Source organism: Hippoglossus stenolepis, chromosome 9, assembly GCF_022539355.2.
Source record: "Hippoglossus stenolepis isolate QCI-W04-F060 chromosome 9, HSTE1.2, whole genome shotgun sequence".
Taxonomy (NCBI): domain Eukaryota; kingdom Metazoa; phylum Chordata; class Actinopteri; order Pleuronectiformes; family Pleuronectidae; genus Hippoglossus; species Hippoglossus stenolepis.
In genome coordinates, this window is record NC_061491.1 from 25,558,121 (window position 1) to 25,572,407 (window position 14,287).

At 44.8% G+C, this 14,287-nt stretch overlaps 2 protein-coding genes across 2 annotated transcripts in view; one reads left to right on the forward strand and one right to left on the reverse strand.

Annotated features, from left to right (window-relative positions):
* The first annotated feature begins 104 nt into the window (after positions 1–104).
* si:dkey-174n20.1 (uncharacterized protein LOC796174 homolog) lies at positions 105–3,689 on the forward strand. Its single transcript, XM_035165048.2, has 4 exons — positions 105–571; positions 1,517–1,759; positions 2,039–2,341; positions 2,722–3,689. The coding sequence occupies exons 1-4, from the start codon at positions 451–453 to the stop codon at positions 2,979–2,981; spliced, it is 927 nt and encodes a 308-aa protein (XP_035020939.2). The 5' UTR covers positions 105–450; the 3' UTR covers positions 2,982–3,689.
* LOC118114541 (calcium/calmodulin-dependent protein kinase type II subunit beta) overlaps positions 3,534–14,287 on the reverse strand; it is a 61,307-nt gene continuing 50,553 nt past the window's right edge. The window contains 8 exon segments of the mRNA XM_035165014.2: positions 3,534–7,757; positions 8,234–8,467; positions 9,080–9,174; positions 9,273–9,348; positions 9,973–10,007; positions 10,009–10,138; positions 10,417–10,560; positions 11,085–11,174. Of these exon segments, the coding sequence (XP_035020905.2) occupies positions 8,235–8,467; positions 9,080–9,174; positions 9,273–9,348; positions 9,973–10,007; positions 10,009–10,138; positions 10,417–10,560; positions 11,085–11,174 (803 nt within the window). The 3' untranslated portion in view covers positions 3,534–7,757; position 8,234.

Here is a 14,287-nt window from a genome sequence, read left to right on the forward strand (position 1 = left end):
TTATATATATATCAACAGATCCCTTTCACCTACATCTTACACACTGGACCTTTAAATATCAAGTAATTTTGAAATAATACTTTTACTTCACCGTTAACGCCTGCGGGGTTCTGACGCAACTCTCGCGATACTTTGCGATACTTTGACCGTCGGGCGCATGCGCACTTCCTGTAGCTTTCCATCCGGTAGCAGAGAATGAATTACAGGGAGATTTCAAATTCAATTTAAGCCTTATTTTAGTTTTTCCTCTTTTCGTGTCAGTCCGGGATCTTGTCCGCCAACTTCACCACAACTTCAAACCCGAAATGGACGCACAACAGCCGGAGGAAATACGCGTTTTCCCAGCAAGCTAACAAGCTAGTTAGCTTTAGCCCCCACACACACACACAGCGGTTTCAGTAGCTGCTAATAAACACAGCTAGCAGATATTAGCTAGCACTCGCAGGGGAAATGTATTTTCTCTACACCATCATCGCGGCTCTGGTTTGTTTCTTCATCTTGAAATGGATGAAGAAGAGGAGGTGCTGCACCGACGTGAAGAGACTCGATGGGAAAACAGTTCTGATCACAGGTAAACAGATGCTAGCAGGTTAGCATGCTACTAGCTAGCACCCACAGCTGGTGGAGTAACCCCCCACAGTACACACAGATGTTTGTCTCGTGTTCAGGTCTCACCGGTCACAGATCCTAGTGAGAGTCGGGTTGATAGTTCTGTCACATGAGAAACACGTGTACACGACATTTAATGTGTGTCAGACCCCAATTAAAGGAGATATGGGTTCAGGAAGTGTGAAGTTATTGGGAAGGAGACTGGTTAATACCCATAAAGCCTACATATACAATAATAGTTGAATTGCAAAAGACTGCATTTTAAAATTGGTTATATTTTCACCAAATTGAGTTTATAATGTCACTTGGATTTGAAGATTCCAGTTGTGATACACAAATTAATGCAGATGTGCATTATTCTGAGTAAAAGTGAAAGAAGGAGCTCAGCATCTTCTTTTAATCACCAGAAAGTTTGGTCTTTGGTTTCTGAAGTGGCATCACATCACTTATACAAAGTTGTTCAGGGCACATGCAACATACTAAAGCACAACTTTGTTAATGGGATCCCAGTTCAGTGAAATACAACGTGTGTGGAAGTTTAGATGTTTCTTTACCGTTTGTGTTTTTCCTTTCTACCGATACCTGGACTTTGTGCATCGGCTGATACTGAGTCCAGAGCAGATACCAGTGATCTAACAACGTGTATATATATATATAGAGTCCAGTAGTTTTCTTGTGTAAACTTGCTTACAAACACAAACCAGCCAACTAATATGTGGACAGGGGTGAAAACATAATGTCCCCGGTGAAGGTAAAACCTCCTGGTGGGAAGAAGATGGTGAAGAAGATGGTCCATGAGGAAACCAGAAGTTCAGTCTTAACTTGTGCAGCCCAGCAGTGCGATGAATGACCATAGAACAATACATTTCAGATTAGTTGTACTGTTTGTGTGTGTTTTTCTCTGCAGGTGGGAACTCGGGTATTGGAAAGGAGACGGCGGTGGCCTTAGCTCTGAGAGGCGCTCGTGTCATCATCGCTTGCAGAGACATGGACAAGGCGGAGAAGGCTGCGAGAGAGATCAAGTTTAAGAGTCGCAGTCTCAACGTCCTGCACATGGAGCTGGACCTGGCCAACCTGCGCTCGGTGCAGGAGTTCAGTAAGAGCTTCCTTCAGAGAGAGAAGAGGCTGGACATCCTCATCAATAATGCAGGTGAGGGGGTTAAACCTTTTCACCAAAGGAATAAGGACGAGGAAATCTGTGATTGTGTTTATTGTAGAGCTAGATCGATAAATGAGCCTGTTTTACCCACTTGCAGATTTATCAGTGTCTGTGTAAATGTGTTTTATTAAGTAAGAAGATGCCAAAATTAGGTTTGTAGACACTTAACCGTGCCACCATGTCAGCACACAAAGTCTGAATATGTATAATCTTGTGGAGAAAAGCAACATCAGCTGAAGTCCATGTGTTTCCTCTGTTGTGTTTCTGCAGGGATGCCAAGTGTCCTCGACTGGACGGATGACGACTTCAGTATGTGCTTTGGCGTCAACCACTTGGGTCACTTCCTGCTGACCAACCTGCTCCTGCCTCGTCTGAAGGAGTGCGCTCCCAGCCGAGTGATCACCCTCACGTGCTCCACCTACAAATACCAGAAGCTGGACTTTCAGGACCTCAACTACAACCTGCTGCCCTTCTTCACCTACTGCCGCAGCAAACTGGCCAACATCTACTTCAGTCAGGAACTGGCCCGCATCACAGAAGGGAAAGACGTGACCTGTTGTGCTGTGCATCCTGGTGAGAGGCTGTGTTTTTGTAAAATGTAAACACTCAGACATCAATCCCCTAAATATTTTATCAAGTTGTATGAATTATTACCTGTGGAAATCAGTGGAAATCAGTGGAAATGTAAATCACATGTTTAATACAATGTTAAAGAAATGGAAACAAACCTGGAAGTTCTTCCTTGGACATTTGTCCCATTCTTCCACCAGGCGATAAAAACATAATCTCTCTGGCAGAGAAGATTAAGTGTCAAGAAAGAAATCAGATATTTAATTGATAATGAAAATATTCATTTCTGGTTTTGTTAATTCTAAGATGTAATCACATATAGTCGAGAGTTCTGACCTCTGAGCTACAGTACGATGTTTCCTGACCTGATCTCTCTGCTGCAGGCTTTGTGCAGAGCGGCTGGACGTGTCACTACTCCTTCCTGTTCCGGATGCTGATGCAGGTGATCATGTGGATGTTTTTTGTGCCGTGTGAGATCGGAGCTCAGACTGTCGTCCACTGCGCCGTGTCGGACGAAGCTGCCAAACACAGCGGAGGCTACTTCGTCGACTGCCGACCCTGCACCCTGCGGCCGTTTGCTCGAGACTCTGGTGTGGCCAAAAAACTGTGGGAGGCCAGTGAGAGACTGGTGAAACTGGTCTGAGCTGGTTGTTTGCTTTGTTGTGTCTTTTATTTATGGGTCATTTTATTTATTTATTTTTATAAATATTTCTGTTCTACATGATAAAGATGTAAAGATGTATTATTCCATAAGGTGCTTGTGTGTTTTAAGTTTTTTCCATCAATACAACGTTTTTGTTTTCTAAGAGTGAATAAAAACGTTTTTTCAACTCTGGGAGAATATGATGTCATTTATTTGAGTTATATTTTATTATATCATCCATCATCTACTATGATTTAATCTGAGAACGGACATGGTGATTTGTTTCCTAATCATTACACAAAATGTATGAAATGTAGGTTTTCTTTTGCCATTACTTTTACATGATGTTATTGTATTGTCTTTTTAAAATTTGCCCATTTTCACAAATCTTATTTTAAAACCATCCTTATTTGTGTTTCTTCTTCATGTTAAATTCAAAAACACATTTTCTATGTTTTGAAATCTCAAATCAATTTATGTCCAGATCTATGAGATGTCTATCAAAGCATCTGTATATCTGCTGCAGTCGTACACACAGAGAGACAGATTCTATTTCTATTTAAACTCATTTTATTGATAACACCTTAACACATTTTTCTTGAAGTTAGAGAAACACGTGTAGCACGTAAGAGAACAGAGCAATAAGTCAAAGAATCAGAGAACTAGAGGATTAATATTATTATACAGAAGAGAAACCCAAACTGACAGGAAAAAAAAGAGACGGATGGAAAATAGAAAGTCAACTGAAGAGAAACTGGGGAGAAAAGAGTGAAATGCGCCCGACGAAGAGAAAGAAACAACTCAGTGTTGTCAGTGCAACTTAGTCACTGGAGAACGAGGATGACTTTAAAAACCCTAGAGGAGGCAGATGTGCTTTATATCTGCACAGTAAATCATTTCCAGTCATGATTGTAGTTCTGATAAGTGACACAGGATCCTGATCTATAAGTGGTGTTGGTACACAGGTCACTACTGTGATCAATAATCCTCATGGAAGCTGGTTTCTTACTCTACACCTGGATGCTCTGTTGGATTTGCCTCTAAAATGAACTTATAGTGCAGCTAAGTCTGTTTGTGCTTTACTTTGTGAGACTGCGCCCCCTGCTGGAGTCCTGCACTGACAACACAGAGCCCCGTAGAACAGCATGCAAAACAATCTTCATCATCATCGCCTTCGACATCGTCTTCCTCAGTGCCACAGTCATTAATATAATCATCATTAATCATCTTCGTTATATCATCTGGAGACAAAAATAGTTATATGCACTTAAAAAGCTGAGAAAATAGATAGAGAAAGGTCGAGTATACCAGCATTCAGTAGAAAAGGTGAAACCAAGTAAAAAGGAAAACACCCAAATAAAAAAAAACAAAGTGTCCTGTTGACTGTCATGCAAAGAAAACTTCTTTAGTCGCAGTTGTGTAACACTGTGTACGCCCTCGTTTTTAAATATGTGACTCTTATGAAACTGATGTTCAAAGGCTAGAAAACACGATAAGGAGAACAGGAGAACGACACATTTGTACTGTGCATGCTGCTATTTCTTCTTTTTTTTTGTACGAGGAGGACGAGGTGTTTGTTTATGAGCACGATCACACGTGAACGCCTTCGGGAAACCTTTGACCTTCGACCTTTCACGATCACGTCAGGGTCAACGAGACATGAACATCGTCACAACACGACGACTCAGTGGTTCACCTTGAAAATAAAAACCTACATTTGAAAAAAAAATGCAATGAAGCCTTTGGAGGGAAAGTTCACACAAAATCCTAGTCCTGCATCACATGAGATTTAAAGTAATAGATTACCACTGTGGCAAGGTGGTGATGGGACTTCAGAGGAAGAAAAGAAAAGACACCGTAAAACTGAATAAATCATTTCAAAACCAGCGTAGATCTGAAGTCGCAGAGAAAAGACAAAAATAAATTCACACCATGTTGGTCGTTACAGAGAAAACACATGCAGGATGCAACTTGGGTGTACTATCCCTTTAAAATCAGTGCTGTCCTACACGGAGCCGAGTCCCCTGAACAACAGACAGCACCTGCACAAGTGCATGAGGAAAACTGTCAGCACAATACAAATATTCACTAAAATAAATAAATAAATATTCCAAATAAATAGAAACCTGAGGACTTTTCACCAAACACCGGCCGCCCGGTCTCTCCATGTCTCGGCCCGACCGATACAGGGACGAGACAAACCGCCCCCGGCAGCCAATGGTGGACGAGCAAAAGTTACGCTCCGACCAAAATCTAAATTTTTCAGTGGAGCAGAGTCTCCATCCGTATCATCCGGGGCCACGCCCCCTGGCACGAGCACTTTACACCACGAGAAGCTGATAAAACTTCACTGTGACACGAGTCAACGAGTAAAAACATGAGAAAATATCAAGTTCAAATCATGAGAAAACTAAAAAAATTACGTCCTGGGCTGAAGGCAGCGGACTGATATGTCCTCTGAAATAAAGCCTTCTCCTCTCATCGTCTGCTAAAAATCACACAACTCCAAAATGTAACACACACCCCACTCCCAGGCTTGTAAAAAAAAATACACAATCAGAGCAATGGATGTACTGTACATGCTTGCACACACAAATATTACACCCCGTGGCGAAGGACTGTGCTGAAATGAGGAACCACAGAACAGAACAGAGCGGCCGTGTGCATCCCTGACATCTGCAGACAACATCCTCCCACTAGTAGAGGCCTCAACCACACACACAAACACACACATACACGTGTTAATTGTCATCACTGATATGGACTGTGAAGTGTGGGTGTGTGTGCTTTGTACAACATGCAGCAGCTCCATTGTGGCTTCGGAGGCGAGAAAGGTCAAGGCCTCCGCAGGGATCCTTTCTTTCCACTTTAAAAAAAGACCTGCTGCCGCTGCTGTTCCAGACGCCGCCGAGAATTGAGAGAATTAAAAAATATCTCGACTTTTAATGGAAAACGAGCCGCTGTGCTTCGAGCGGGGTATTCAGCCGTTGCCTAGCGACAGCAGGAGCCACCAGCAGGGCATCCCCGCCCCCTCCTCCTCTCCCCGAGCATCTTTTTCAGAAGAATTTAAAAAACAACATCAACAGGAGGAGGCGACGCTGAGCGGCTCAGAGGTCAGAGAGGTTCAGGTCAGCAAAAAACTAAAAGTGCTTTTTAAAGAAAAAAGAAAAACCCTGTTTTAATATTTACAAGATACTTTGATGTTATTGTGCTTATTTAATTTTCATTGAGTCATGTTGGTATAATGAGGAATAACTTTATGCATTCAGTGTTTTAGGATTTTGTTTCTTCATCTGTTATTGAGTTGTTAACTATGTTTTTAGACTTTTAGTAAGAAGACAGAACTCATTTATCATTAATTGTTAAAAGTGCTCCACCTTTTCAAATGCAACTATTTTGAAAATATTAAAAGCAAAATATGTAAAACCTTGACTTGTTAAAGTTTCTAATACTGTAAATCAATCAAAGGCTCAAAATATCCATTGAAAATTGAATGTAATCTTCTTAAAGTCATTGGCTGAGATATTTCCTCTTTTTCGACATGGAAGATAAAAATACTTTCTGTCTATATAATGAGATGAGATCTGCAGTCGTAGTTTTTTTTTTGATTGAAGCAAAATTAGTTTTGTCTTTACAAAAAATGTCCCTCGAACATTAAGTATCTTGTTATATTAAAACATTTTTCTTAGTTTTAATTAAAAAGAAAGATTCCCCCTGGTGGCAGCGACGCTTCTTCTTCATCCTCACTCTGCTGCTTCGTTCTTTAAACCTTCATCATCACAACATTCCGTCTTTACAGCGTGGAAACGTAAAATACACGATAAAACTCATATTGTATACGATGCATACGTCTGAAACAGGAAGCCACTGAGCGAGACGAGACCCCACGTCCGGCCGCTCACACACAAACAGGCTCCTCCCCCTGTACAGAGCCATTATCATCAGGACTCAGGACGTAACACGCACACACACATTCATACAAGGACTCACACTCCACCTTCACGTGACACTCATCAGGCACTGCTTCCAAAAGAACCCCCAAAAAAACTAATCAGAAAGATAAAAACATGTCGACCATGAGTTTGGGCGAAGTATCATAGCTAACGTACAGGAGGCAAATTACAAAAACTGCCAAATATAATTTTCCACTTAATAGCCACAATAAAAAACAGCCACTGTTAATATGGGGAAAAACATGCTTCCTTAAAAAGATCGAGAAAAACAAAAAAACAAAATCCTTCAACTCTAAAAACCACTGGCATCAAGAATTCTGAATTATACAAATGACATATACATGTGTAATAATAATTATATGAATTATAATAATATAGTAATGATAATAATAGATTTTTACTTAAAACTTTACATACTGTATTTCCAGTGCAGTGTTTAAGTCACACAAGTGTGGATTCACAGGGGGTCACAGAAGATTTGTGGGGACAGAGAAGAGACCACAGGACGGAGGAATCACACAAGTGCTGAACCCCCCCCAAACCCCCCCATCTCCCAGTGTGTGGGACGCTGAGTGGCTGTGTGATGGTCGTCAGAAGGTGACGGGGGGGCAGGAGGAGTTGTAAAAGAAGAGATGCATGCTGGGGGTGGAGGCCGGGGCGTCCGTTTGAGGGAGGGGTTAGTTGTTGGAGGGCGAGGGGCCCCCAAACCGACACTGTTCTTTTTCCTCTTCCTCCTCCTCCTCCTCCTCCTCCTCATCCTCCTCTTCCTCTTCTTCTTCTTCTTCCAGCAGACTCCTCACAGACAAAACTACGGGATTCAAACCTGAGAAAGAAAAGAAAAGCAAATGAAAGATTTCACCGCTGTCGCCAAGCAACGGAGCTGCAGTTGGACATGACGACAGAGTTTTACTGCCACATGTGAACCTTGAGCTGTTCGGTCGAGCTGAAGCAGCTTCTGAAGGACGCAGCCTCTGAAGGACGCAGCTACCGAGCAGACTTTCAAGTGTACAAAGAAGGTATTTAATACTTCAGACAGATTTTGGGTGTAATACAACTTAAAACTAGAAGGATGGGCGGAGAGCACATTCCTTCGTCAAGGCAAACGCCCTATCTCGCCATTTTAAAGATAATGGAAAGAAATCCAAATGTGATGGATTATTCCTTGGATTAATCAGTTTCTTATTACCACAGATACACGTCAACATCTCCACCTTCTTTCCAACATCAGTTTAAAACACAGAACACGGTTTGCCTGCAGCGCCCCCTGCCGTGAGCCGTGGCGGTTGCCGTGGTCTGTACCTCACTGGAGCGGCGCGGCCGGTGCGCCTGAGCAGTGGAAGTGGATGTTCTGCCACTTGCTGTCCCTGCGATGCCAGACGCGAGTCTCCTCCGACTGGCTGGAGCGCGGCCGATCCTGGCTGTCCACGTACTGAGTCAGGCGGATGTAAGCGATGCAGGCGGCGTCCTCGCCGATCAGGTGGACGTGGGGGTTGAGGATGGTTGTGTGGATGGGTTTGCTGTTCTTGGCCAAAACTGAAAAAGATGGTGAGGACAAGAAACAATGAGCAGGACGACACAGTGATGAGACTCTTCACTAATTCTGACAAGTCCTCATTGTGTCACTGATCATCCTCACATCAACTCGTCTTAAACTCAAGTGGACCAGGATTCCTCTCCACATGTTTGGCATCTAGGTTTTTTATAACCAGTAGTTCTCCCCCAGCTCTGGTCCCACTTATGATAATGTTAATTTAAAGTCCTACTATTTTAATCCTGCTTATAATTCAGCCTCTTTCTATTTTATGATTGTCTGTTCTTATTTCTATCTTCTTTAGTTTGGTCTTTTCTTCTGCTTCTTTTTATATCGTTGCACTTCTTTCTTTCTATTCATGCTTGAGTTGTCTTTTCTCTTCGGTTCAGCACCTCGGCTCAACCCCTGTGGTTTTCTTATATATAAATAAATCTGACTTGACATGACAATAAAAGCTTGAACTGTGATAAAGAGAAAACTGATAGTGGGACCACGCAGGTGTTTGAAATGAAAGGATAAGAACTTACTGAAAGTAAAGATCAATAAGAGAAAGCACCAATAAGTTAGAACAGCAAAACAACTGCAACAAATACACATAAATCTATAGATCTTACGGTTCTCAAAGTAAAATCTGTGGAAGTCCATCCCCTCCACCAGGTTGCCCAGCGCCTCCGGCTCGAAGGAAGTCAGCCCGTGGTCGCAGATCTTACTGAAGAGAAAAGATCACAACAGGTTTTTTAATGAAGCCACATGTTCAGCACGTCAACAAGCCAAAGACAAACCACACGTCCCAAAATCTAAACTCACGCATATGCCTCGAAGTCTCCGTTGTTGATGGCCTCTATCAGCTGCTCGGTGATCTTGATGATTTCTTGTTTGCGCGCTGCACAGAACAGTGAGAACAGATGTTAGTCAGAGGTCGTCGCAGCAGCTGGACGGACGGAGAGGAGTTAAAATCATTTTTTATTTTATTAGTTCATGTGAACACGTGTACTGAGAAAACTGCAACTGGTGAAAAATCGATGTCAGAAATATTCCAGCTTGTCTTGCTGTTTGTGTAATGAGCTGGAAAAACATGTTTCATGGTGAAATTACTTTAATAAGAGGCGAGGAAATGTGCAGAATAAAACATCTAGAGCCTTTGCTCGTCATGTGATCCGGAACAACACGCTTTGATATGAGCACACACAGGGTTTCTCCTCGTATCACTGCAAACAACGTCGATGTATTTAACCACGTCCCAACCAAGCAGCCTAACGCTGCATGAATCCCTCAGTCAGTGGAGTTGTTAACGCTCAGAGCCAACGAGCACACACGTCCTGATGCAACATCGCTGACAAAAGAGCAACTGAACTCAATGTTCTTCACCCAAAGCAGATCAGCGACTGTTAAATTCATCCAGCTCACACACACACACACACGCCTGCACTGAACAACTGAAAATGTTATTTGGATTAAGCCCCCGATCGGCTTCCATGCAGCACGCCGGCTCGTGCTCGGTACTCACTCTGGGAGGAGGACAGGGGGGCTGAGGGGAGTGAGGGGAGGTGGGGAGATGGAGTGTGCAGGTGGAGGGGCGGCCCTGGCGCTAGGGGCCGGCGCAGCATCACTCTCAGGCGCAGGGGCCACTGGCACCCTGCGGACGCTGCTTACCAGGTCGGTGAGCCGGGACACTGATCGGTGTCCAGACGGGATGGATGATGATGGACGGATGATGGATGGAGGGTTGATGGTGGAGGTGATAGAAGGCAAGAACAGGATAGAGTGAGAAACAAAGGAGAGGATACAAGTATGAAAGAAAGAAATCCCCTCAGGAAATGTCACTGATTCTGGTAATCTATCACAATTTAGCCCCAAGAAGCATCATCTTGGTGCAAATTCAGGTTTTTAAGTCTCGTTGCCACTTCCTCTCTCGACCGCACGCTCCCCATTCCTGCTCCTTTCTACTCACTCTGCATGGGGACGGCCGGGGTGTGCGGAGGGGAGGGGGCTGAGAAGACAGCGGGAGGCGGCGTGTCGGTTCTCCCTTCGCCGTCGGACACGGGCCCTGAGCCCCTACGCACCGAGCCCAGCAGGTCAGCAAACTTTGCAGCGGCTGAGTTTCGGAGGGAGGAAGAGGAGGGGGGGGAGATGGGAGACAGAGCACTTGAGGGAACTGGGACAAGATGGCGACCAAACGAGACAAAAGGTGAGACGTGTCAAACAGCACTGACGCCTCTGTCTCCTGTCTGAACACAGAGCAAAATCCATGCTTGGGAATCTAATGACGATGATGTGACTGTCACCAGTATTGACTTGCTGTTCCACATTTATGCAAAAGAGGGAGACAAGCAATTAATCTCAACACACGTGGCGTGGGCGGAGCCGCAGGGAGGAAGGGAGCGATGGCGGAGGAGTAGAAATACTACAAAACATCAGTGTTTTTTCATGACGCCTTGTTTCTCTCCACTGTTTATGTTGTTATTAGATATTTTACATGGAGAGAAAGACGTCCTGCTGGTTCTGATTACATCCGAGCAGACGTTAGGGGTTTAGACGCTTTGAATGCATGCAGGGTTTAGTCAGGGTGTGAGTGTGTGTGTGTTACAGGCGGAGTCTGGCGAGGCCATGCTGACTTACAGTGCACGGCAGCCGAGGAACCCTGAGAGCTCTCGGGCTGGGAGCTTGTGCTGGACTGCGCCTTAAGCGAGCTGTTGTCTAAGCTCTTCCCTGATAACGTGCACAGAATGAGACCAATCACACACGTATATATGTAAAAAGAGATGACAACCGTATTGCACACATTGCACACGACAACAAAGACAGAGGGGATGTCACAGTGAGGAATAATCAGAGCAGGAGGGGGGGGGGCAGATAAATACAAGATGATGAACCCACTCAACCTTCACTTTTTCTCGCTCTCCGAAATTACAGCTACTTTTCACCGACAACCCTCTGTCACTGCATCTCATCGGGAAAAGAATCACTTTCCTCATTATTCCAGTTAATGGCTCCAGTTCAACTGCGGCTGCCGCATGTGCCGCCACACTGAGGCGTTAGATTTCCAGCGAGCAGAGGATGGATGATGATAACCAGAGAGTCGGATGTTACTCATTACGGCTCGGCTGTTCTATCAGCTGGCACAGAGGGGGAACGCATGAACACTCGCTGACAAGTAGAGGGGGGAGAAAATGTCCCTGCAGGAATTTAAAAAAAGAAGAAGAACAGATGGCTGGCGAAAAAGAGATGGCACATTAATAGAGGTATTATTGCAGCCTCACAGGACTGTTTCATCATCCATCCGTCCACACTGCGTATCCTTTGAGGGTCTCAGGGGGGGGGGAGCTGGAGCCAAGTGGTGGGTTACACCCTGGACAGCAAATCACAGGTCAAACATAAAGAGACCACTCACGCTCACATTCACACCGAAGGTCAATTTAGAGTCTACAATTAACCCCAGGAAGCTGCAGGACCCGGAGGAAACCTGCGCAGACGCTGGGAAATGCATGTTCCACAGGGATGGCCGGGATTCGAACCGGGGCCCTTCTCGCTGTGAGGCATATATCAATCAACAGAAAAAGGTGGTTGGATCGACACGTGATCATTGGGAAGTATTGTGCAGGAACATCCCAGGTTCTAATTCTACAGATGTCAGAAGTAGAAGAACGTCCTAGTTAGCAGTTTATCAGCAAGTGACCCGATAGATTACAACTGAAGAATGATCACAGACACAGATTAGATTAACGAGCCCCGTTGAATATTCCCTTGTATGAAAGCATTGGGAGCAACACAAACAGAAATGTGTTCACATGCTGTGAAAGCCAGCTCAGGTGTTGGGTTACAATCAGCTGTCGAGCTCTCGTTGACCTGTCAGGACCCAACAAAGGCAAAGCAGACAAAACCCAGTTCCAGCCAACACCGGTCCTCCCACACTCACCTGGCCCTGGTGGTTTTCTGACCGTGCGCTAATCCGCCGCTTCGTTTCTTAAGGGTCTGACCCTGCAGTGTGAGACTGACACTATCTGAGGGTGGCGCTAGCAGAGCAGTGAGTCCTCAGCACCTCTCTGGACACTCCGGCTCCCGCTTCCTGCCACCGACGCTAAAATTAGACTCCAACCCCTGTAGCCCCCGAGCCCCCAACAGAAGGTGCCCTTGCCCTCTCCATTCCTGGGGGCCTGGGATTCCAATTTGGGACCTTGGAAGGGAAGGAAGTGGGCAGGGGGGAGGAGACCTTTCACCGTGGGTACAGGGGCAGTACAGAAGAGTCGGGGGGGGATTGCTTTACAGAATAAACAATGCAGACTTTCACACTTTCTACATAAATCAAAGTAGCTCCCGTAGAGAACTGCTTGATAAATCGTAGCACTGGTTCATTTTCTCACAGACCGACATGAAGCATGGCTCTGACGAGGCGGCCAGAGAATTGGTGACATAGCAGCAAAGCCTCTACAGGGAGGAGGAGGAGGAGGAGGAAGAAGAGGAGGAGGAGGAGGAAGAGGAGATGGAGGAAGAGGAGATGGAAGCGCACATTCTGTTCTGTATGCTGGGCACCGAAATGATGCGTTCATGACCCGATTTAGATGCATTGTACTCAGCTCAGATGAGGAGAACACGGGTGTTTGAGTGTGCTGGCAAAGATACACACACACACACACACACACACACACACACACACACACACACACACACACACACACACACACACACACACACACACACACACACACACACACACACACACACACACACACACACACACACACACACACAAAGCAACTGCTCAACTCTGCAAGCTGATACCTCACACGGGCTCGTCAGTATTTCAGAGGTGGGTGTTTCTCAGTATTAAGGTTTCAGCCAAATGCCAACACTTTTGAGAAAGCCAAACCACAACAGCGTTACAAGGCAGTTTACTTTTCACAGACACACACGTACGCACGCACACAGACACACACACGCACAGGCACACAAACCAGTAATACATCCAGAATCCATGAGGGGTCAGTAAGCAGTCAGCCTTCTGGGCCTGGTAACAATGCTGGTGACATTTACACCTTCAACACATCAGGTGTTCCAATAACTCTAATTTTAAACAACATCAAATATTCATTTAGTTCGTATTGTTGTGATCATAAATGTTTTGGGGAGATTTAAAAAAAAATGTCTGTAAGCCATTCTTTGTTCCACTTTGAACCTGTAAACTTTAAAAATAGTCAAGAGACACGATGACACAAATAGCTGCTCTGTCAGAAAATCAAAACAACTCAGAGAGAGAGAGACAGAAACATCCCATAATAGGCCATTAAAAAGTCAAAGTCGGTCACGATAGAGAGCCTCATCTCCACGTTGTATTTTCACCCTGAGGCTCGTGATGGTGCAGCAAAAAGAAAGGAAGCTCCAGCAGCCGAGAGGTTTCAGGACTTTCTGCACGCTCCCTGTTTAACTGCAATTTCTACGCTTTTTAAAAAGTGATGGCCACAGCTCACACTTTCATTCAAGTCAGACTCATTCAGGCCTCGACAATTATGTCGGTAACAAAAGAACTGCTTTCACCGCGAAGAGAAGTTAAGAATCCATTTCTTCTCTGAATGGTAATAGCAGAGCTTGTCAGAATCCACCTTCACAAAGCTGAAGACGTAACAGTCTCGTCTGTAATCAGCAATCAGCGGATTCCACTCTGCTCCCCGGCTCAGCGTGCTAACTGCCGACTGCCAGACACTTGTTTTTAAAGCCTCTATTGTGTGGAAAGAGAGAGAGAGATACTTCTGAAAGCGACAGGCGGCTCGTTGTGAGGCTCTGTGGCTGCAACAGAAAAACTCCAAACAGCAGAAATGCCTTTTGTT

Excerpts from the sequence above, each read along its gene's own strand:
- si:dkey-174n20.1 (XM_035165048.2), top strand. The coding sequence starts at position 451 with ATGTATTTTCTCTACACCATCATCGCGGCTCTGGTTTGTTTCTTCATC. Across the intron at positions 572-1,516 it reads GAAAACAGTTCTGATCACAG|GTGGGAACTCGGGTATTGGA; the intron begins GTAAACAGATGC and ends TTTTCTCTGCAG. Across the intron at positions 1,760-2,038 it reads CATCCTCATCAATAATGCAG|GGATGCCAAGTGTCCTCGAC; the intron begins GTGAGGGGGTTA and ends GTGTTTCTGCAG.